Source organism: Rhinichthys klamathensis, unplaced genomic scaffold, assembly GCF_029890125.1.
Source record: "Rhinichthys klamathensis goyatoka isolate OS25496 unplaced genomic scaffold, OSU_Roscu_1.1 h1tg000330l_1, whole genome shotgun sequence".
NCBI lineage: Eukaryota > Metazoa > Chordata > Actinopteri > Cypriniformes > Leuciscidae > Rhinichthys > Rhinichthys klamathensis.
In genome coordinates, this window is record NW_026606845.1 from 2,278,507 (window position 1) to 2,300,883 (window position 22,377).

The following is a 22,377-nucleotide window of genomic DNA, read 5'->3' on the forward strand; positions in this document are numbered from 1 at the left end:
CAAAGTGTCGACATCCAGTCTTCCTCAATATAAGTTCCTATCTCGAGTGTCTTGCTCAATAATTCTTCAGAAAATGTTTCCAGGAAGAAAGGTTATAAAAACTTGGTTTTAAAACTATTTTTATTCTATTTATTTATGAACATCCCTTCAACAACCTTAAAATATAAAATAATCCAAGTGAAACTGTAAATACATCCTATATGTTAATACATCTTTGTGACCAATCAAAGTGGTGGACAAAGGAGAACGAGTAAAGAAAGAGGAAGAAACATTTCTGTCTGTGCAGCATTTTAAAAACAGTGTGTAACCATGAGAAATGCATCAGTTCAACATCCGCGGGAGAGACTCGCCAGAACACGGTAAGAGTTACGCTGGTTACTGTGTCAGAGTAAAACTGTTGTAGAAACCACTGACCTAATCAAAAGGAAATATTCTCAATGAAAAATAGTTTATGGAAATGTTCCTAAAGCTGAAGATTGTTTTATAATGCTCATTGTGTGTGATAGTGTATTATTGTTCTTGTAGAGATGTCACTGATAATGGCTGCTCCTCTTCCTCTGGTGTTTCTGCTCATGATTCACGGTGAGTCGCTCCTGTTGGAGAATAGTTTAATGTTCTTTAGTCTCTTATCAAAGTCTTTCTTTCAAATCATGAGTCCGACAGCGCACTGTTAAAACCCCTTTCAGAAAAACAATTATGTGAATAAAAATTCTTCAAAATAAAGTAAAAAATAAAGGCAGTCAGAGCTTCAGATAAATGTTTAAATTATTCTGATTGGAATTAATGTACACTATAAATATGTGCATCAATAATGATTATAATAATGTTTTTAATGTGTTTAATGTGTAAAAAAAGAAAGAAAGAAAAAAGAATGTAATGAACACAAGGGGTCAGTTATTATGAAAAAATATTTTTTGTGTGAACTATCCCTTTAATATGTGTTTCAGGAGTTTGTAGCCAGTGGGGTGATTGGGGTGTGAGTTACAGTCCTTCACACATCTGTGCACTAAACGACTCAACAGTGATAATGAGATGCTCTTATACATACCCTACTGGACATCAGATCAAGAAAGTGTTCTGGACCAAAACACTGGTAATAGATCATGGAGAGCCTCCAGATCTGTCTAATGACCCTGAATACAGTCAGAGGCTTCAGTATCTGGGAGATAAACAGCAGAACTGCACCGTCAGACTGAGTCATGTGACACTGAAGGATTCACACATGTACTATTTCAGATTCATCACTGATAAACCTGATGGAAAATGGACTGGTGATCCAGGAGTGACTATTACTGTCACAGGTGACTTTGGTGAGGTTTATCTCTTCTTCTGTGCATTATGTTGAATAATAATCAGTGTATGACAGCAGCACTAGATATAATGTGTGTGTTGTGTTCAGATCTTCAGGTGGAGTCTCCTGAGAGAGTGACAGAGGGAGATTCAGTCAGTCTGACATGTAAAAGCAGCTGCGCTCTGACTGACAGAGCAACATTCATCTGGTACAGAAACTCACAGCCATTAACTGAGAGAAGAGACAGAAACAATGAACTCCTGCTGCAGTCAGTCAGAAGAGAGGATTCAGGCAGATATAGCTGTGCTGTAGACGGACACACTCACGTCTCTCCTGCAGTTCAGCTCAATGTCATGTGTGAGTGCAGATTAACTTTTTCTCTTTGTCTTTGAAAAGCTAGCAGAGTTTAAGACATAACTAATAAATTAACGGTGAGTTTTGTGGGAGCTCTTGTGTTTTCACTAAAATCTGGAAGAAAAACAACAGATTTATATCATGTGTCTCAAAAACAACAGATTTCTAAGGCCGAGAAGGAAACTGGAAAGATAGTTTTTTTCAAATGCAGTGTTTTGTCAATTGATTGCTTACAAATTATGTAATATATATAAAAAACATAACTATAAATCAAATTTACCATAAATGCCAGAGGCTGCTGGTCAATAGACGGTGATGCCCTCCCTGAACCACACACAAAATAATCATTATTATCATTATTATTTGTATTAATAATAGTATAAATTGATATTGATAAATTATATTTATGTTCCCTCTGCTTGTCCACATGTCTCAAGTTCAGCTCTGATGTGAGAGAGAAATCTGTGAAGCAGTTTAGCCAATTGCTGATTCACAATATATGTCGAGTTATCTTGGTTTTGGCTTCAGTGACTGCCTTAAACTCGAAAAGGGCTTAGGAGATGATAGAGGACACTTGGACAACTCAGCTCCTTAAAATCTTCTTTCTTTGAATTTATTTAATTTTCCAAAACCATCATTTGTAATTCATACATTACTGGAGTTTAATAGGTTGATCACCTTTAAATGCAATCAGAAAAAAAGAAAACACATCAGCTCAGTATTAATTTCTATGCAGTGAAACTATCAGTGTTAGTAAACACATGATCAAAAAATAAAGTTATTTTCCTTATATAATCACACAATAATCACTATAATCACTCCTTCAGTGATTCTGCTTGTTAACATCAGGTGTCTTCAATAATGCTCAATCATCACTCAATCAATCACTTAATTATCTCATTAACTTTAACACTCTTGAGTCTGGAGCCAAATGAACTCCTAGGAGAGTTCATTTAACACTGGAGTTTTTGCTGTGTGAGTTCATGGGTGGAATAAAAATATGGCAGGACTTTTACTTTCTGACCCCTGGACTTTCCACCTCTGATAGTCTCTATATACATCAGGTCAAGCCGGAGGAGAGCGCTCTCTTGGCTTTCTCCATGTGCTCCTACATACATATAAAATATCTCTAAACAAATGTAACATTTAATTTGTCCTCAGTTTTTGTGGTTTCAGTATATACTGTATATATTGTAGAATAGGAAAATAACAAATTATTTTTAAATACAGTTTTGTGAGAATCATCCTTAAGCTGAATCCAGAAAACATTTATCTGTATTTCAGATGTTTCAAGCCTCTCAAATTCTAGTCTTAGTTTCCTTCTGTTAACTTTTTCCTAAACTTGTTCTTTAACTTTCACTATGTTGACCATTAAACAGTGAAAAATAAAACTGGGATGTTTGTTGAAATTGTCCAATAATAAAAAAAAACTTTATAGAACATTTTCCCAGCCGCCACTGATAAATACTTTTACCTGACATCTGTAGATCCTCCAGTGAAACCTGTGATCTCCATCAGTCCATCTGGTGTAATAGTGGAGGGAGATTCAGTGACTCTGAACTGCATCAGTGACTCAAACCCTCCTGCAGAAATCCGCTGGTTTAAAGGAGGAACGATTGTAGGATCTGGAAGAATCTTCAGCATCTCAAAGATCAGCTCTGATGACAGTGGAGAATACAAGTGCAAGTCCATCAATGAACATGGAGAGAAATACTCTGATGCTGTGACTTTAAACGTCATGTGTGAGTTTTATGAATCATATTCTGTATTTTAACCACATACACCTGCTTTCTTTCTTATCTGTCAGTATATTTTGTCTGATCTAGTCCTGTTTAACATTGGTGTGTTTTTATCTGTATTTCAGTGGTCAGATGTTTCTCGTCTGTAACTGTCGGTGTTGGTGTTGCTGTCTGTGTTTTACTCGGTGGAGCATCAGGTGCTTTTATTATGTACATTTGGTAAGAAGTTCATTTAAAAAAAATCTCCTTCTCTATGTATGAAGAATTACTGTATTACATTTAGGTTAAGTGTTACATTTAAAGCAGTAGTGTGTAAGTTTTGCCTCTTTGACGCCATCTCTGTTGTAAAGCTGAAATTGCAGTTATTTGTGGAGTTATCTTCTGTATGTGGGTTGTGCATCGGCACGGCTCGTCAGCGCGAGTGAATCTAATGTTTTGAGGTGTGTGTGGGTTTTCTGATGTTGGAAACTTTTCTTCGTCTTCAAAGCAGAGACCAGGAGACGTTGGGATATCTTTCAAGCAGAAGTTACTCTTTATTGAGAAGTTGCTGTTGCATCTCTGTAGTATCCAAGTCTAAATCAAGGCAGTATTCATTTTAGTTCATATACCTTTCAGGGTGAGGGATTTACAGAGAGGTGGAGACACTCTGAAACAAAGCATGTAAATGAAGTACACACTGTAAAAAATAAAATCGTAAAAAAACGGTCAATGACTGGCAGCTACGGCTGCCAAACAAAAACCGTAAAAATAAAGTAAAATATCCTAATTTAAATTGAGTGCAAAAAACGTTTCCAAACTTTGTCCTTAAATGTTTTACAGAAAAACACTGTTATTTTACAGTTATTTCCTGAATTATTATGATCAAACACCTTCACTGTGAAAAAAAGGTCAAATGACTGTCAGCAATGGCTGCCATACAAAAAACATAAAATGAATGTAAAATATCCTAATTTAAATAAATACTATTGCAGAAATCTTCATTAAGCTTTTTAACGGAAACACAGTTATTTCACATATATATATATATATATATTTACTGAATTTTTATTAAAAAACATAATCACTGTAAAAAGTAAATATCTTGCTATAAACTACATGCATGATTTACTGTGATTATATGTCATCAGCATCTACACAGTTACTGTCTGTTAAATAAAGCAACACACAACATTTCATCAGTGTTTCTTAACTCATCCTGGACTGAAGCTCAGGCTCTACTCTTCAACACAATGGTGACACACAAAACACACCATACAGAAACACTTTACATCCCAACAGAACATTAAACACTAACAGATCTCTCAAGATCTCAGCATCTTCACTTATTACAATCCAGACTTCTTTCATACTAACAATCTTATTGAGAAATATCAGAGGTTTAGAAGTTGATATTTTATTGAAAATAATAAAGTTTGATGTCACCATGATAGAGATCAGTGCTGGCTTTAGTTGGGCTCTTGACCCTTCAGATATTAACATTAGTTTTTCTCTGGCTGCTTTACCTGTGTGTCTCTGATACATATTTGTTATTGTAGGAAGCCGAGAGAAACTCAGATCAGATGATGTTGGTCATTAATTAGTGATAATAATATCAAGCAGTTGTCTGCTTTATTGATACCACCTGATTGGTATGACTTATTATTAACTGAATAAGTTGTAAAATATTATTTGTTAATTTAGAATGCCAGTATTGCTATAGAAGATCCTACAATGCTGTGATATTAAAGCTCCAGTCGGCAAGTCTGGCAGATTGAGTGGATTTAGTAAAATTTTGAATGTTTACAACTCTCATGCCCCTCCCCCACTATCAACGGATACCCTCCCACCCAGTTCATGCTCGTCAGTGCCAGCTCTGGTCAGTGCGTGTGCACCAGATTTTCAGTGAACGCCAGGGCTCTTAAGTGTCACGCATTGAGCGTGACAGTCACTCATTTCGTTCTTTTGTCACGCTCTCCCGCCACACATTGTATTTCTCACGCTGAAAAACTATTTGTAATATATTCAATATGCCGCAGTGGCCAAAACTCTGGCCGCGCCGCTCTCACTGTGGAACCGCCATGAATCAAGCGCGTTTCCTCTGGTGTTGTTCGTCGAGCTACACAATAGCCAATCAGAAAATAGCACTATTGTATCTGGGTAAGATTTAACGCAACAACCAATGACAAAAATCAATATCCTACCCCCGTCGGCTGGGTGTCACTCTTACCTGTCTTCAAAACTTGAGAGCCCTGGAACGCGCCCGTCTCATCAGCATCCATCAACACCATGGAGTATTTGGAGGTATGCTGTCCTGGCTAATGTACCGATAGATTGCATTTGCTGACGTCATTTATACTCTAAATGAGCTTACTTGATTTTCCGCCATCACTCTTCGTTACTGCGCGAACTTCCGCGAACTTCAGGCGTGTGCATGTGATTGTAACGTGCGCGAGGGGTGGCGTGTGCCCGATCTGTGATTGAGAGTCAGATCTCACAGCCCCCTGCGCTGATTGGACATGATGAACCGGGAGCTGTGGATTTTTGCAAAACAAATAACAAGCTCCAGGTGGAGTTAGAAGCTCGGGGTTTTTTCTAAAACCACTTTATTTATGTTGTTCTGTCAGATTATAGTGTCGATTTCACTGAATATGATCAAAAAAATGTTCCCGACGGCAGCTTTAAGATTTTATGAAGTTATTATGCAGAAAATGTTTTGACAGGATCTTATAGACTCACTCAGACATCAATAATTAGCGTATGAATCTCAACAATGGTGACAATGAAAAAAATTCTGACCTATTATAAAGTCACAAAAAGGCTTTGTTGATTGTCACCATTGTTGAGATTCATATGTTGATTCTTGATGTCTCTCTACTCCCTACAAAATAAACGAACTCAAAACATTTTATGTAGAATATATTTTTTTAATTTGAGATTGCTATAATACTGATGCCACAATATTTTAAAAAAATCATGTGAATAAAGTATGATATTAATAATTGCCTTTGTATAACACTAAAGTCCATCAATATATAATTTATTCACAGCCAACAGGGATTTGACTGTCATATGACTATAAAATCATCAATAAATGACCAAGATCATCTGATATTTTCTCTTGCAATTATTGCCATAATAAATGTGCATCAAAACACAGTTAAAGCAGCCAGAGAAAAAGTAATATTAAAACGCAAGAGTCATGAGCCCTACTAAAGCAAACACTGATCTCAATCATGGTGACATCACATTTCTGTTAAAGTTTTTTACACTTTATTTAAATTAGGATATTTTACTTTAATTGTATGGTTTTTGTTTGGCAGCCGTAGCTGCCAGTCATTTGACCCTTTTTTTACGATTTTTTTAAAATGAAGGTATATGATCATAATAATGCAGGAAATAGCTGGGAAATAACAGGGTTTTTTTTGTTTTATTTGAATTAGAAGATTTTACTTTAATTTTTTATGGTTTTTGTTTGGCAGAAGTAGCTGCCAGTCATTTGACCCTTCTTTTACGATTTTTTTTTCAATGAAGGTATATGATTGTTATTTTACAAGTATATCCTGAATTATCACAGTGTTTTTCAGTTTATTTAATTTAGGATGTTTTACTTTAATGTTACAGTTTTTTGGGGGCTGCCAGTCATTTGACCGTTTTATCATTTAACTGTTTTGTTACTGTTTAATTACAGATTATATTTGTAATTTTACATACATTATTCAACGACTGGGACAGGGGCTCCTAAAGCCATTAAAGACAAATGGTGATAGTCTCAGTAATCTGATTAATTTAACTTACAATAGAGAGATCAGGACAGGCAGGAATCTCTTGCTGGAAACTCTGATATAATCATCATTTATACCTCAAATACTAAATTCAGTCTACTGAAATTTCTCAGTTTATATACTATTGTATTGGAACCTAAATTAAACATTTAATAAATTTGTAATACAACACTGTCAACGCACCCGTGTGGATCTTCACTGTACATCAGGATTACAGTTACTACGACTTGGAAGTATATACAAAATAAGCTCTCTCATAACTTGCACAACATAACTGAAATTTACTATAATGACCATAACAAAGCGAGAGAAAAAAGCACAACAAAAGGAAATCCATAACTATGGATGAAGCGAACAAATGTGCTACTGTTATGGCAAGCCGTTTTAGCTTAAATTGTACCCAGCGTTACTCATCGTATTTGCATTTTTACTAGTAAGAATTGAATTAGAGAGCTCTACAATTCAATTCTTACTAGTATCAATTACAATTACAATCCACACACATGATATAACCTACTAGCCAGGACTCCTTCTTTATGTGTACGGACGTGAGGTAATGACACAAAGATGAACAGGAGAAAACTCACTTTTTTCCACGAAAACCGACCCGACATATCAGATTATAACACATTATTACAAGCGTACAGTTGTGAATCAGGCTAAGATAAGGAGATAGTTTTGAACACTGTTATGTACTTGCTCAATAATTTATTTTGAATCATTTTTAACCAAAAAAAGTTACGGATTGCAGCTTTAAGTAGTATATATATATATGTATAAAAATGTGTTGTTTATTCATCTTTCTTCTGACAGTCTTACTAAAAGGATAGACAGAAGATCTGCTATGAAGGAGGTGAGATGATCTGAATTCTTCAGTGTTTTCCTGCATGCAGAGATGTTTCCTACAGCCGCTATGAGCCGTACAGAGATGTTAAGAGTTTAAGACACACGAGTCTCGTGTCCAAACACCTGATTCTTCAGTTCTAGATCCAGTAAAACTGATTTCAAGATCCTCTAAACATCACAGTCAGCGTTTAAAACATGAACTCACAATGTGTGTGTCCTTCTGTCTCTCCTGTAGATCTCTGATCCCAATGAAGACACATATACAGCTCTTGAGCTCAAGTCCACGACCTCTGACCTGTACGACACACTCACAGTAAGTGAGACGTCAGTCAGATACTCCATCACAGATGATCACATGACCGATCTCTCGCTCTCTTTCACACAGACCGTTGATCGCAGACCTCCTGAAGACTCTTATCCTCAGAGCTTTTCTAAACATGAGAATCCATCAGTAAGTGTCAGAACCTGCAGCTCTTCTCAATAAAATCAATAAAACTCTCTTCAGTATAGTGTGATTGTGTTATGCATCTTGTGAAAGGTTTTATAATGTTGTTTAATGAACTTCAGTCAGTCTTTCTTCATCTTATTGTTTGTTCAGATCAACAGGAAGTGCAGAAAGAGGCGGAGCACAAATGATCCAATCCTGAGATCTGTGGGCGGAGCCACACATGATTGACAGGGAACATCAGCAATGAGTCACAAGATATTAATTTCTGTATAGTTTAAGAAACATGTAACAGTGGAATTAAATGAAAATTAAAAGCTGGTGAATTATCGCTGTGTAAAAAATATATAAATGAAAAATGCTAAAATTAAGTCAGAGGAGTAAAACACCTAACGTGATGTTCAGTGGTGAATACAAGTGCATTTCTCTGCTTTTAAATAATAATTTATAGTTTTGCCCTAAAATACTGAACAAAATCATAATTATGCCACTTCACAATGGACACTATCATTTTATAATCAATATTATCAGCTTATTCTGTCTTTGGTGTTCCTGTATCTTTCCCTTTAAGCAGAGGTGTATAGTCCAGGGGTCAAAGAGTAAAAGTCCTGCCATATGTTTCTTCCACCCATGAACTCAGTCAGCTGATTTCACTAATTAGTTCTCTCTCCTGTCTGAATTAGCAAATCCAGGTGATTGGAACAAAATACTGAGGAGGACTTTTACTTTCTGAACAAGGACTTTACACCTCTGTCCACCTTGATGAGCCTCACCTGGAAATCACTATCATTCATCTTCACAATTATTCATCTTTAACTTACAGAAAAGATCATCGGTTTTCTTTAGTTAGTTTTAGTTCAGTAATGTTGTTCTCTTGTTGAAGGAGGGACTGTGATATTTCTGTTGCTGGTCATTAATAAACAGTGTTAACCACACAAAGTCCTTCACTGTGTAGAGCTAAAGTGCTTGTGTCATACCGTCAGTCATTTGGTTGCTGTTGATCTGATGAGCTTCAACACGGTAAGACAAACACACTCTTGCTTAAATAAAACTGATGATTATTGCTCATATAACATACGTGTCTTTACATGAGAAATGTTAAGAATAGGGGGATTTACATATACTTGTTTAAGTGATGAATATATTACCGCAAGTATTCGTTACTTCAATGAGCTCATTGTTTCTGTATCAAATTATGACATTGTTTAAATTAATATATATTTTAGCTAACTGTGATTTTGTATATGTACATTTCTGAAATACATAACTTACAGTTACATCTGATAACAGATCACTCTAAATTGTAATGTAGACTCGTGTATTTTCTCTAAAGCTGCTTTGAGACGATGTGTATTGTGTAAAGCGCTATACAAATAAATGTGAATCGAATTGAATGGTGTATTATACATGAATTTTATGCTGATGATTATATTAATGCTGTATTATACATGAATTTTATGCTGATGATTATATTAATGCTGTATTATAGATGTATTTTATGCTGATGATTATATTAATGCTGTATTATAGATGTATTTTATGCTGATGATTATATTAATGCTGTATTATAGATATATTTTATGCTGATGATTATATTAATGCTGTATTATAGATATATTTTATGCTGATGATTATATTAATGCTGTATTATAGATATATTTTATGCTGATGTGGGTCAGAATGGCTCCTCCTCTTCCTCTGATCTTCTTTCTGCTCATGATTCACGGTGAGTCTCTCTTACATTCACATTAGAAACACTGATGTTTTATTTAAGGCGTCATGAGTGGCTGATCTGCACTTTCTTCTGTCCTGTACTCGCATATTTCTCTCTGAAACAGGAAGTTTGTGTTGAACATGTCAAACGCTCGTCCCTTTTAGAAATGTCCAATAGTCTTTTGCTACTTGCTAGTCAGTGTCACATGGTTTAGGGGGAGGGACTTTCTCAGTTCAGAGCATTTGATTGGGCAAAAATCACTATAGCAGCAGATCATGAATATTTTTGGCTCATGTTCTCGGAAGTGAATGTGTGTATTAAATATTTATCATGTCAAAGGAGTTCACTAGCATAAATGAGCTCTGAGCTGATAGATAAGAACTAAAAGCCTCAAAACTAATATGTTGTCATCGGGTATTTAATAAATCCACTTTGATTATTTTCTTTGTCTTATTTTTCATATATTTCATTATTTGAGAGTGCATCATGTTGTTCATTGCTGACTTCTTGGTTCTCTCTTCACTCTGTCTCTGTACATTTACTTCTGCTTTTCTGCAACACTCTCCATCAAAGCTGATGAAGAACTTCCAGAGGTGTCAAAAGTATTCACATTCATTACTCAAGTAGAAGTATAGATACTAGGGTTTAAAAAGACTTTTGTAGAATTTTAAGTATCAACTCAAGCTTTTTACTCAAGTAAAAGTGTAAAAGTACTGGTTTCAAAACTACTTAAAGTATAAAAGTAAAAGTAATGTAAGGAAAAAAAAATACATTAAGGACAAAAGCTTAGACCGCGCCACAGGGGACTATAGTGCGCTACCACCTCCTTAAAAAAAAAACATTTTTCTAAAGGCCATAATGACTATAATGTTATATGAAAATGTTAATGTTGAAAAATTTGGGATGCACTGTTTCATCCGCATATATGCCCATAGAAAATGAATTTCAGTTTTATTTCAATTTTAGTACAATGCAAATACATTAAAGAACCATATATGTGTACTACTGAGCATTACCATGTTTCATGGAGCGGAAGATAGAATCACATATCACAGAAAACTTTCTGCATTTTTACATTTTCAAAAAAAAATTCCCCACAAGGATTTCGGATATTACCATCTTTGTGGGGATATTTTGACCCTATAATAATGTAGGGTTGCAAACACGCACACACACACACACACACACACTCTCTCTCTCTATCTATCTCACACTAACACACTCTCTTCTCTCTCTCTCTCTCTCTCTCTCTCTCTCTCTCTCTCTCTCTCTCTCTCTCTCTCTCTCTCTCTCTCTCTCTCTCTCTCTCTCTCTCTCTCACACACACACTCACACACACACTCTCACTCTCTCTCACACACACACACACGATTATGGCTGTCTCCAAATCAGTATTTGACGCGATTTGACCCGTATTCTTGAGCAGAAAACTGTTGATTTCTCCGTCGCTTACCGCACATCTCTAGGTTTCTTTCGGAGGAGTTTTGCCACTTCGCACAACCAAATGTAACTATAGACTCTCACAAGTTAGAAACAAAACACAAAGCCAATCAGTTTAGCGATGTGTGTTCAGGAGGCGGGACTCGGATCTATTATCCGTGTGTGTTATTGGCCATTTTTTTGAACGATGACAAGCCGGAATGACTAGCCTGGATGTCAGCCCGAACCCCGCCCACAACATTTTTTGGTCGGGAAGTTCGGTCTGGACTCGATCCATTGAGGAGTAATTATGATCGGTTCAGAATTAGTCGGGCCAATCAAATTGCCAGGGCGGGCTTTATACGATGATGGACAGATGATCTGCAGGGACGTAATCATCACTTTATCAAAGAGCGCTTGGGTTGAACTGGTTTCCCTCAGAGATGACTGCCGCTGGAGAACTGAGATGTATAGATTCCTCTATCGCGTCTGTTGTAAAAGAAATCGACAGCGCATTCATTTTAAAAGACGAACATAGAACTGCAATCAAGGCATTTGTCGATCGGAAAGATGTGTTTGCCGTCCTTCCTACGGGATTCGGCAAAAGTTTAATTTATCAGCTGGCTCCGATGGTCGCTAAGAAGATGGGACGCAATGAAAACCCTGCGGTCGTTGTGGTTTCTCCTTTGGTCGCACTCATGGAGGACCAAGTAAATTGGTTGTAGGTCTATCCAATTGAGTGCAGAGTTTTTTTGTTTTTTCCCTGGTTCGGTTAAGACACGCCTCATAATCAAAGCCCTATGGAGCAGTATCAGACTCACATTCTGACTAGAATATGAGTATGACGAAGTCAGGCTACGGAATGACAACAAGCCGAAATGAAATGGGAGTAACGAGGCTATTTTTAAAATTTAAAGAGTAGAAAGTACAGATAATTGCGTGAAAATGTAAGAAGTAAAAAGTCGGCTGAAAAATAATTACTCCAGTAAAGTGCATACCCAAAATTTCTACCTAAGTAAGGTAACGATCGAAGTATTTGTAACTTCTAACACTGAGATCGACAAGACAATGTTTCAAGCTCAATGACTGGACAGACTAATGTATTATAGTTTCACAACTTGTGTCAGATATATGTTATTTTTGATAAATCTAAACCGAACTCTTATCGGACAGAGGTTTAGATGTTGATCTGTCATTTGAAGTCACCAGAATCGTGATTATTGGCAGCTTTACTCTTGACGCTTTACTTTGCTGTAAAGCTTTCTTTGACTGTTGTAACTGTATTTTTATAAAATTTGTTATGGCAGGAGAAAATATGATCAGATGTTTATTGATGATTATATAATCAGTTGTTCTCCAGGAGGTATAAAAAAATAGTAGCTACAGATTAGCTAAGAGTGAACTTCCACATTCGACTAAGCACTGCTAATTACTAATTTATTCATCAGAGTTTTTTGTTAGTTACAGTAATAGTAGTTACTAGCAGAGGTGGGAGTAAGTCGCTAAATGCAAGTCTCAAGTCAAGTCCAAGTCTTAACATTGCAAGTCCAAGTCAAGTCATTCTGTTGTAAGGGTCAAGTCAAGTCAAGTCAAGTCGCAACTTAGTCATCAAGTCATACCAAGTCGCACACAGACTAGTTTTACACATTTTTTAACTCTGGGACTTTTATTATTTATTTAGCTGATGGGTTACAAAAATAAATAAATTAACTTGTGTGTAATAAATAAAATATCATTAAGCACTTTAAATGCTCTAAAATAAAAATAAATTAAATGAAGACAAGTAAACAAGAATTAATAAAAGTTTTCCCATCTTGTAAAAAAAAACTAAAAAAACTAAAAAGATATTGCATTCTAAATTAGTACTGTATGCCAAAGTTTGTATGTTCTTACTCTAAATATCCAGGTGATTTGATCCCATAACACAAAATATTATATGGAAATTTTAAGATAACAAATCTAATAATTTAAATAATTTAAACCCGACTATTTTTAATACGTGGGTCGTTATAACTGACGTTCTCAACTACTTTCTTTATTACTTTCTCCCGCCCGCAGCATTTATGTTTTGTCCCGCTCCCGCCCTCAAAATATATACTTTTTTTTCTGTACCTCCAAATACTTTCAAGTTAGCCTACGTGTCACATCAGCATAAATGCTCCTGATAAATTATGTGTTATTAAAGCATTAACACACAAACCACTGTATAAAGCAGCTACTGCGTGCAAAGTTTGGCATGACTGCGCGCAAAGTGCGCTCCCTTAATAATTCCTAAAAAGCTGACGTCAGTTCATCGCGATCTCACACATCTGCTATTATCAATGAAGCTTTCATAATATATACACTTTGTTTGTTATAATTCGAGGATTTGCCAGCATACAGAGCTCAGCACTGAACAAAACGTCCGTTTTGAGCGGTGAGGGGAGTCTATCTTAAATGCTTCTGATTGGCCATTGCGTTCCTAGAAATCAACACATATGTCTGTGATTGGCTACATCGCTCAACGCTGGAAACATGTTATGAATAGAAACTCTGGCCTGTAAATCGTTTATATTTTGTTTTAGTTGTGCTTTTCTGCAACAGATGAATAAAAATGTATTCGTTTTTATGTTTTATTCATAGATATTTCTAGTTTGCGGGAGTCCCGCGAATCGTTTTATTCTCAACCCGCACACACAGAGTGAGTGCATTACCGCCCGCGTTCCCTCATTCTTAAATATATATAAAAAAATCACAATAATTGAACTTTTTTTTCACAAGTCATTTCAAGTAAATAGGCACAAGTCAGAGTCAAGTCTAAAGTCAAGTCGAGTCTTTTCAGAGATCTAGTCAAGTAAGTCTCAAGTCCAGAAAATTGCGACTCGAGTCTCCCACCTCTGGTTGGTAGTGTTCATAGTGCGTTACTCATTTGTTCCTGTGTAGTTATTTATTAATGATGGAAAGTGTTACCCAAGCAACTAAAGTCACAACAAAAACAACAACAAAAAATAAAAGCAAATAGTCAGAACAATAGGAATATTTGTTACGAGTGGTGGTGCTAAGAAATACACACGATGAGGAATAACTTTGGAAGGAAGACTTTACTGAACAAACACATTGGAGAAACTCTGGAGAAAAACACAACCAAACATTAACGAGAACTGACAAACACTAAAGGAGAACACAGGTATATATACATGTGGCAAACACAGAGAACTAATGAGATAATTAACAACACACAGCTGAAGCTAATGAACTAATGAAGACGAGATGATGGAAACCAGGAGTGGCGGGAAACTGAACTAAATGAACACAGAAGGAAGTCCAAAAACAAACAGACATGAAACAAAATGCAGCTGCATAATTTATTCATGCCGCAATGCATGCTGGGAATCATGGATGAGTTATGTGGCTCCCAGCATGCATTGCTGCATAAAACTTTTCGTTTGTCACCATTGATGAGATTTATTTGCTGAATCTTTACATCTGTGTGTGTGTGTGTGTGTGCGTGTGCGCGTGCGTCGAAGTTAAGATCCTATTCACACTTAAAGTGCAGATAATGGCAACATTGCCACTCTCATGTTGAAGAACCACAATATATGCATAATAAAGACACCGTTACAGCAACAAAGAAAAGAAAAGCTAAAATTAAAGATTCAAAAGCTCAAATAAAGCTGACACTAATCGCGATTCTGACTTCAACTGAAACATTCAATGAATCGTCAACACAAAACCTGTAATTCTCAATAAGAGCTTCTGTAGAGTCTGACAGAAATAAAGTCAGTCAGGGGTGCGTTTCCCGAAAGCATCGTTAGACAACTATGGTTGCAAGTTCCGTCGTTACCAATAGAGTTCAATGGGAATTGCGATCATAGTTGGATAACGATGCTTTCGGGAAACGCACTCCCGGTTAGTAATAACAAGTGAAAAGTACAGAAAATGCAACATTTTGTTTTAAAAAGACAAGAGGCATGACGTGATTGGCTGCCAAAAAAACATTAATCTTTAGGTTTTTTTTTTTATAAATTTAGTTTTTATTTATTAATTTATTTTAATTTATTGTTTTATTTATTTTACAGCTTTTTTTTTCATAAACACAAACTGCCCTCCACCCAGTGCTATTCTATCTAGAGTTACTTTTTAACACACATTGTGTGTTAAAAATCTACACAACATGTGACAAAATACCATCAACACACTCTGTGTTGTTCTCTTTTTACAGTGTATGAATTCTGTGTTTCAGGGGTTACTAGTGCTGATAAAGGTTGGGGTGGTTGGGGTCTGAGTTACAGTCCTTCACACATCTGTGCACTAAAGGACTCAACAGTGATAATGAGATGCACTTATACATACCCTACTGGACATCAGATCAAGAAAGTGTTCTGGACCAAAACACTGGTAAAATATCATGGAGAGTTTCCAGATCTGTCTAATGACCCTGAATACAGTCAGAGGCTTCAGTATCTGGGAGATAAACAGCAGAACTGCACCGTCAGACTGAGTCATGTGACACTGAAGGATTCACACATGTACTATTTCAGATTCATCACTGATAAACCTGATGGAAAATGGACTGGTAAATCAGGAGTGACTCTTACTGTCACAGGTGACTTTGGTGAGGTTTATCTCTTCTTCTGTGCATTATGTTGAATAATAATCAGTGTATGACAGCAGCACTAGATATAATGTGTGTGTTGTGTTCAGATCTTCAGGTGGAGTCTCCTGAGAGAGTGACAGAGGGAGATTCAGTCAGTCTGACATGTAAAAGCAGCTGCGCTCTGACTGACAGAGCAACATTCATCTGGTACAGAAACTCACAGCCATTAACTGAGAGAAGAGACAGAAACAATGAACTCCTGCTGCAGTCAGTCAGAAGAGAGGATTCAGGCAGATATAGCTGTGCTGTAGACGGACACACTCACGTCTCTCCTGATGTTCAGCTCAATGTCACGTGTGAGTGCAGATTCACTTTTTCTCTTTCTTTGAAAAGCTACAGAGTTTAAGACATAATGCTAATAAATGATCAGTGAGTTTCGTGGGAGCTCTTGTGTTATCACTAAAATCTGGAAGAAAAACAACAGATTTATATCATGTGTCTCAAAATCAACGGATTTCTAAGACTGAAAAGGAAACGATAAAGATATTTTTTTCAAATGTAGTGCCAATTAATAAAAATGGTCAATTAATAAATGTATTATTGTAATTAATAATACATTTATTATTATTATTATTATTAAAGTAATTAAGCAATTGTCAATTAATAAAAATTGCTTATGTTTTTATATTTATATATTTATATACATCATTTATAAGTATATAAATAACAAATTTACCATAAATACCAGTGGCGGCTGGTCAATAGAGGGCGCTCTCCTCCCTCTAAACAAATGTAACATTTAGTTTTTCCTCAGTTTTTGTGGTTGCATTTGTAGTGGCAATTTTAATGATATTCATTGATCTTTAGTAAAATATAGATGATTCAAAGAATGTCACATGTGTGTCTCACTTGTAGTGAGAGAGGATTCTGTTTATGTACCTGGGGAGGCAGAAGAGGGAGACACTCCAGAGAACAGACGAACAAGGACCTCTGACCTAGATGTCAGAAGGCCATTTTGGGTGCAGGGGGGCTTAGTGGGCCAACTAGTGACGTCTATGGAAAACTACTGGGAGGAAGGCTCTGGGGGGAAGAAGGCCTTGAAACTAAGATAAAAGCTAGTTCAGTCTGTCTGGGGCTGTGTCACTCTTCTGCAGGGTAACAACTGTGTATTAGACTGCTCCTATTCTTGCAAGAATAAATACTTCTATTTTATATAATTTGACTCTGAGTGTCTCTTACGCAGTGATGTTTGTTTGAGATGAATTTTTGCCACAACACATTATACATGTAGGCCTATAATTGTGAATTATAGTATATTGTGTATATTAAGAAAAAAATAATAATTAATCTTTAAAAAAATCTTGCAGAAAATAGTTTTGTGAGAATCATTATAAAACTTAATCCAGAACTTGGTAAAACATTTATCTAGAATTTGAGAGGCTTGAAACATTTGAAATACAGTCCCAGTGAGATAATGTGATGATCCCAGTGACATTCTTATACGGTGAGATTCACAGTGTCAGTAATAGGCTTGTTTGAGATGCGCCTTGGCCTTGCCTCGCCTGAAATGTAGGCGGCTGCAGTGAGAGGAGGAGTGAAAAAACTACAGGCAAGCCGGACAGATCTGTCTTCTCGCAGTGGATCAGACACCTATGAGATCAAAGGCGGATATCGCGGGATTCACATTCGTGCAGGTGTTGATTAACCTGGTTAAAACCAGACCTTATTCTGTAGAATCACAGGCTGCTGTAATCAACAATGTACTTTTAAGGCAGAGATTAGACTTTATATGAGTTCAGTGATTCAGGTCAAATTATGATTGTCAAAACATAACCAACACCACCTGACCAACGTTTCTCTATGTTCATCTGGCAGTTATAACTCAGATACAACAGAGAAAATTAATAAAATTTAAAAAATTTCAGGGTCAAGAGCCCAACTAAAGCAAACACTGATCACCATAACGTTTTATTTTTTATTTTTTCATCCTTCAGTGATTCTGCTTGTTAACATCAGGTGTCTTCAATAATGGTCAATCATCACTCAGTGAATCAATTAATAAGCTCATTAACTTTAACAATCTTGATTGTTAATTTAACATTCACATTTTAACACTTTAACACTCTTGAGTGTGGACTCATATACACGCCCAGGAGTGCTAATTTAACCAATAGTAACCGACTGCAGAACCGCAGAACCATACGTCATAGCAGTGTGAGGACGACAGCCCCAGCCTAACCGTCTGATGCCGGAAGTGGGCGTGGCCAGGCATTGCGCTACTTCTGTGTTTTAGAAAGTTTAAAACAATGCTATTATGAATATATTTTTTAACGATTTCATTCAAAATATATATTTAAGAGATAGGCCTATATATATATATATATATATATCAATCAAATATTATAAAATATAATATTTATAAAATTATAAAGTATAATAACTATGTTTTGTCCTATTAACAAAAGACAGGCAATGTAGCCTATTAACAAATGTTAATAGTGTTTTTTAAGTTAAAATGATACTTTATGCATCTGTTTTGTGTCAAATGATTAACAATATAAATTGAACAAAGCTTAAAACAAACAAAATAATAAAACGAAAACAAAGCTTGAGCATTTGAACATTTGATTTAATTGAAAAGCATTTTTTAAATAAAATGAGTTTTTCCCCCTCTGAAATAGCAAAAGCATCACACACTAGCTGTACCTGCTCCAAATAAATAATAGTAATTAAATCAAAATATAAAATCAAAATAAATCAAATAAATAAATTATATAAAACAAAATCAAACCAAAGAAAATAAATCTTATTAAAGTTATGCAGGCACACATTTAACAATACTTCTCAAGTGACAAATAAACTAAATAGATCAAAACTCCATACACATGGAGTTAATCCTGATGATTCCTGAGGCGCCTTTCGTCATGACACTCGCTTTTATTTTCTTTGGTTTGATTTTGTTTTTTATAATTTATTTTATTTAGTTCGATTTTTATTTTTTATTTAATTACTATTATTTAGCTATTTAGAGCAGGTACATCTGTGTGTGATGCTTTTGCCATTTCAGAGGAAAAAAATAATTGCATTTAATTAATCATTTTTGTTTCAGTCCACCATAGAATTATGTTGTTTGGTCTATGAAAAAAAATTGTTAGTTGTGAAATGGTTGAGTATTAACAAAATAGTTTTTTAAAAGTTAAAATTATACTTTATCCATTTGTTGTGTCAAATGATTAACAATATAAATTGAATAAAGCTTTAAACAAAAATAATAATAAAATTAAAACAAAGCTTGAACATTTGATTGAATTGAAAAGCATTTTTAATAGTAGTATATTGTCTTTTGTTAATAGGACAAATAATTATTATATTTTATAATATTTGATATATATATATATATATATATATATATATATATATTTATACAGGTGAAACTCGAAAAATTCGAATATCGTGCAAAAGTTATTATTTTGATAATTATGGCTTACAGATTATGAAAACCCCGAATTTAAAATCTCAGAAAATTAGAATATTACATGAAATCAATACAAAAAAGGATTTTAAATACAGAAATGTTGGCCCTCTGAAAAGTATAATCATGCATATGTATATATATATATATATATATATACTAAATATATTAGTTTCACCTTTTAATTTGAATTACTGAATTACATGAACTTTTGCACAATATTCTAATTTTTCGAGTTTCACCTGTACACACAACTATATATATATATACACATCTTAAACATATCTTTAATTAAATCGTTTAAACAAATATGTATAATAGCATTGTTTTAAACTTTGAAACGTTCTAAAACACAGAAGTAGCGCAATGCCTGGCCACGCCCACTTCCGGCATCAGACGGTTAGGCTGGCGCTGTCATCCTCACACTGCTATGACGTATGGTTCTGCGGTTCTGCGGTTCTGCAGTCGGACCTATCTCAATTTAACACTGGAGTTTTTGCTGTGTGAACCGTAGTTAACTGACAAGCTGAGCCATATCGCATTAAATATCGCTGGCGATACGTCCGCGATATTAGTGCGATATGGCTCAGCTTGTCAGTGAACTACGGCTAGTTCACTGAAATGCCGCTCCATCTGAAAGCAGGTGAAGGCGATTTACTACTAATCAAGAAACCGGCTTTACTGACGAGATGCGCATAACAATAGGCTTGTTCGACTTCATGCAGCTCTGCGCAGACCGATCGGCGGCAGACTTGAAGCAGTGCATGCCGGTTAGAAATTTTGTCCGACTTGATACAGCGCCGACGCCACGTGACTGTGACGTATGCCATCAAAGTACCGCGAGAGCGATTCGAGAGTAGCCGGAGAACTCAGCCAGCGCAGCTTCTCAAGAGCGGCTGCACGAGCTCTGATGACGACACAGCTGTTCCACGATTGGCCGGATTCACCGCATGACAACGATCACGTGCGTTTCGTGTTTATTCTGCTTATTCTCACACCTTTAGTTCCACTAAAGCTCACAAATCAGTTTTTTTTATAACAGTAAACACTCTTGTCATGTAGTCGCGATGTATTGTGTTATGTTTATCAAAATAAAACTGATTAAAAAAGTTGATTCCACTTCATTGATAGTAGCTGTAGGCTTATGTTAAACTTTATTCTTGTTCAAACAAACGCTGTATGAAGCAGTACATAAAGTATTGAATGAAAATGTCTCTGAAACATCTGTGTATTTGGCAAATATTGCATTTATTTCACTTCAGCTGTGCTAAAGTATACAAACACCACGTGAGCGGTCACTACGGGAACCAGAAAGTGTCCGACTTCACGTCTCCGTTTGCAGCTCCTCCCCGCCTGCACGCGGCTACTCTCGCCGATCAGTTACATCCAGCCGCAGCCGATGTCGAACACACCTAATATCGTGCGATATATCGCCCAGCCCTACAGCCCCTGTGAAGCCATTGTACCCCTAAAGGTACAATTATGTACTTTATTTTCTGAGACTGTATGTAGAGCCAGCCCTGATTGGCTGCTTGAATCTCAATTTAAAAGAACGTCCAGTTTTCGGTCTTTACTTCTTTTGGCCATCGGTGGAGAAGAAGTCAGAGCACGGTTACTCATGGTTCTTACAGGGCTTTCAACCGAGGAGGTCCTTCAGAAAATATCAGAAGCAGGCATAGAAGTAACCGACGTCGAGATGAAAGGAGAAGAAATGGACTTTCAGGCAAATGACTCTTACTCAGATGATAATCGTTTATATGTCACAGTTAGACATTGAGTTTAAAAAGAAATGTTGGAAAATGTGAAAATTAAAAGGATTTAATAATTTCTGATTTTAATTCAGCGTGTGTGTAATATATAAAAAATCTCATTATAGTCAACAATTGTACCCTGTCAAAGCCAATTTTGTACCATTTTTGAAGGGTCCATTTTTGTACTGTTAAATAAAGGTACACAATTGTCACCACAGGTACAAGACTGGTCTCTTAAGGTACAAATCACAAGGGTACAAATATGTACCCTATGCAGCCCCAGTGACAAGCCATTGTACCCCTAAAGGTACAATTATGTACTTTATTTTCTGAGAGTGTAGCATTAAATAATAGTGGGATGTTTGCTGAAATTGTCCAATAATAACCAACTGTCCTTCCTAGAACATTTTCCACCAGCCGACACAGATACGTTTATTTTCCTCCAGTGAATCCTGTGATCTCCATCAGTCTGCTGAAATAATGGAGAGAGATTCACAAGTCTCAACTAAGTGTGTGTTTCATTTGTTTGTTTGTTTCAGATCCACCAAAGAACGTCTCAGTGTCCATCAGTCCATCTGGTGTAATAGTGGAGGGAGATTCAGTGACTCTGAACTGCATCAGTGACTCAAACCCTCCTGCAGAAATCAGCTGGTTTAAAGGAGGAACGATTGTAGGATCTGGAAGAATCTTCAACATCTCAAAGATCAGCTCTGATGACAGTGGAGAATACAAGTGCAAGTCCATCAATGAACATAAAGAGAAATACTCTGATGCTGTGACTTTAAACGTCATGTGTGAGTTAATGATCACCAGCACATTGGTTAAAAACTTAAAATTCATAATTTTCTAATATTTATTGTGAGTCTCAGAGATCAGACGCTGTAACTGTCACAGGTGAAGCTTTTATTAACACACTCCTGTATCTTCACATCATTCATCAGTTTGGAGAGTTAATCATGATGATCTTCCTCTTTCAGTTCATCATGTTGCTGGTAGGAATGTGATTGTG

At 36.0% G+C, this 22,377-nt stretch overlaps 2 protein-coding genes across 2 annotated transcripts; both read left to right on the forward strand.

The window, feature by feature from the left end:
- The first annotated feature begins 316 nt into the window (after window positions 1–316).
- Window positions 317–3,533, forward strand: LOC130105949 (carcinoembryonic antigen-related cell adhesion molecule 5-like). The gene is made up of 6 exons (XM_056272138.1): window positions 317–359; window positions 526–582; window positions 948–1,310; window positions 1,400–1,648; window positions 3,133–3,368; window positions 3,510–3,533. Exons 1-6 carry the CDS (start codon window positions 317–319, stop codon window positions 3,531–3,533), a joined length of 972 nt encoding a protein of 323 aa, XP_056128113.1.
- A 6,583-nt stretch (window positions 3,534–10,116) lies between these two features.
- LOC130105950 (B-cell receptor CD22-like) lies at window positions 10,117–22,218 on the forward strand. Its single transcript, XM_056272139.1, has 4 exons — window positions 10,117–10,162; window positions 15,792–16,163; window positions 16,253–16,501; window positions 21,908–22,218. The coding sequence occupies exons 1-4, from the start codon at window positions 10,117–10,119 to the stop codon at window positions 22,216–22,218; spliced, it is 978 nt and encodes a 325-aa protein (XP_056128114.1).
- Window positions 22,219–22,377: the final 159 nt, after the last annotated feature.

Excerpts from the sequence above, each read along its gene's own strand:
- LOC130105949 (XM_056272138.1), top strand. The coding sequence starts at position 317 with ATGCATCAGTTCAACATCCGCGGGAGAGACTCGCCAGAACACG. Across the intron at positions 583-947 it reads GTTTCTGCTCATGATTCACG|GAGTTTGTAGCCAGTGGGGT; the intron begins GTGAGTCGCTCC and ends TATGTGTTTCAG. Across the intron at positions 3,369-3,509 it reads GAGAGAAATACTCTGATGCT|TGGTCAGATGTTTCTCGTCT; the intron begins GTGACTTTAAAC and ends TCTGTATTTCAG.
- LOC130105950 (XM_056272139.1), top strand. The coding sequence starts at position 10,117 with ATGGCTCCTCCTCTTCCTCTGATCTTCTTTCTGCTCATGATTCACG. Across the intron at positions 10,163-15,791 it reads CTTTCTGCTCATGATTCACG|GGGTTACTAGTGCTGATAAA; the intron begins GTGAGTCTCTCT and ends TCTGTGTTTCAG. Across the intron at positions 16,164-16,252 it reads TACTGTCACAGGTGACTTTG|ATCTTCAGGTGGAGTCTCCT; the intron begins GTGAGGTTTATC and ends TGTTGTGTTCAG.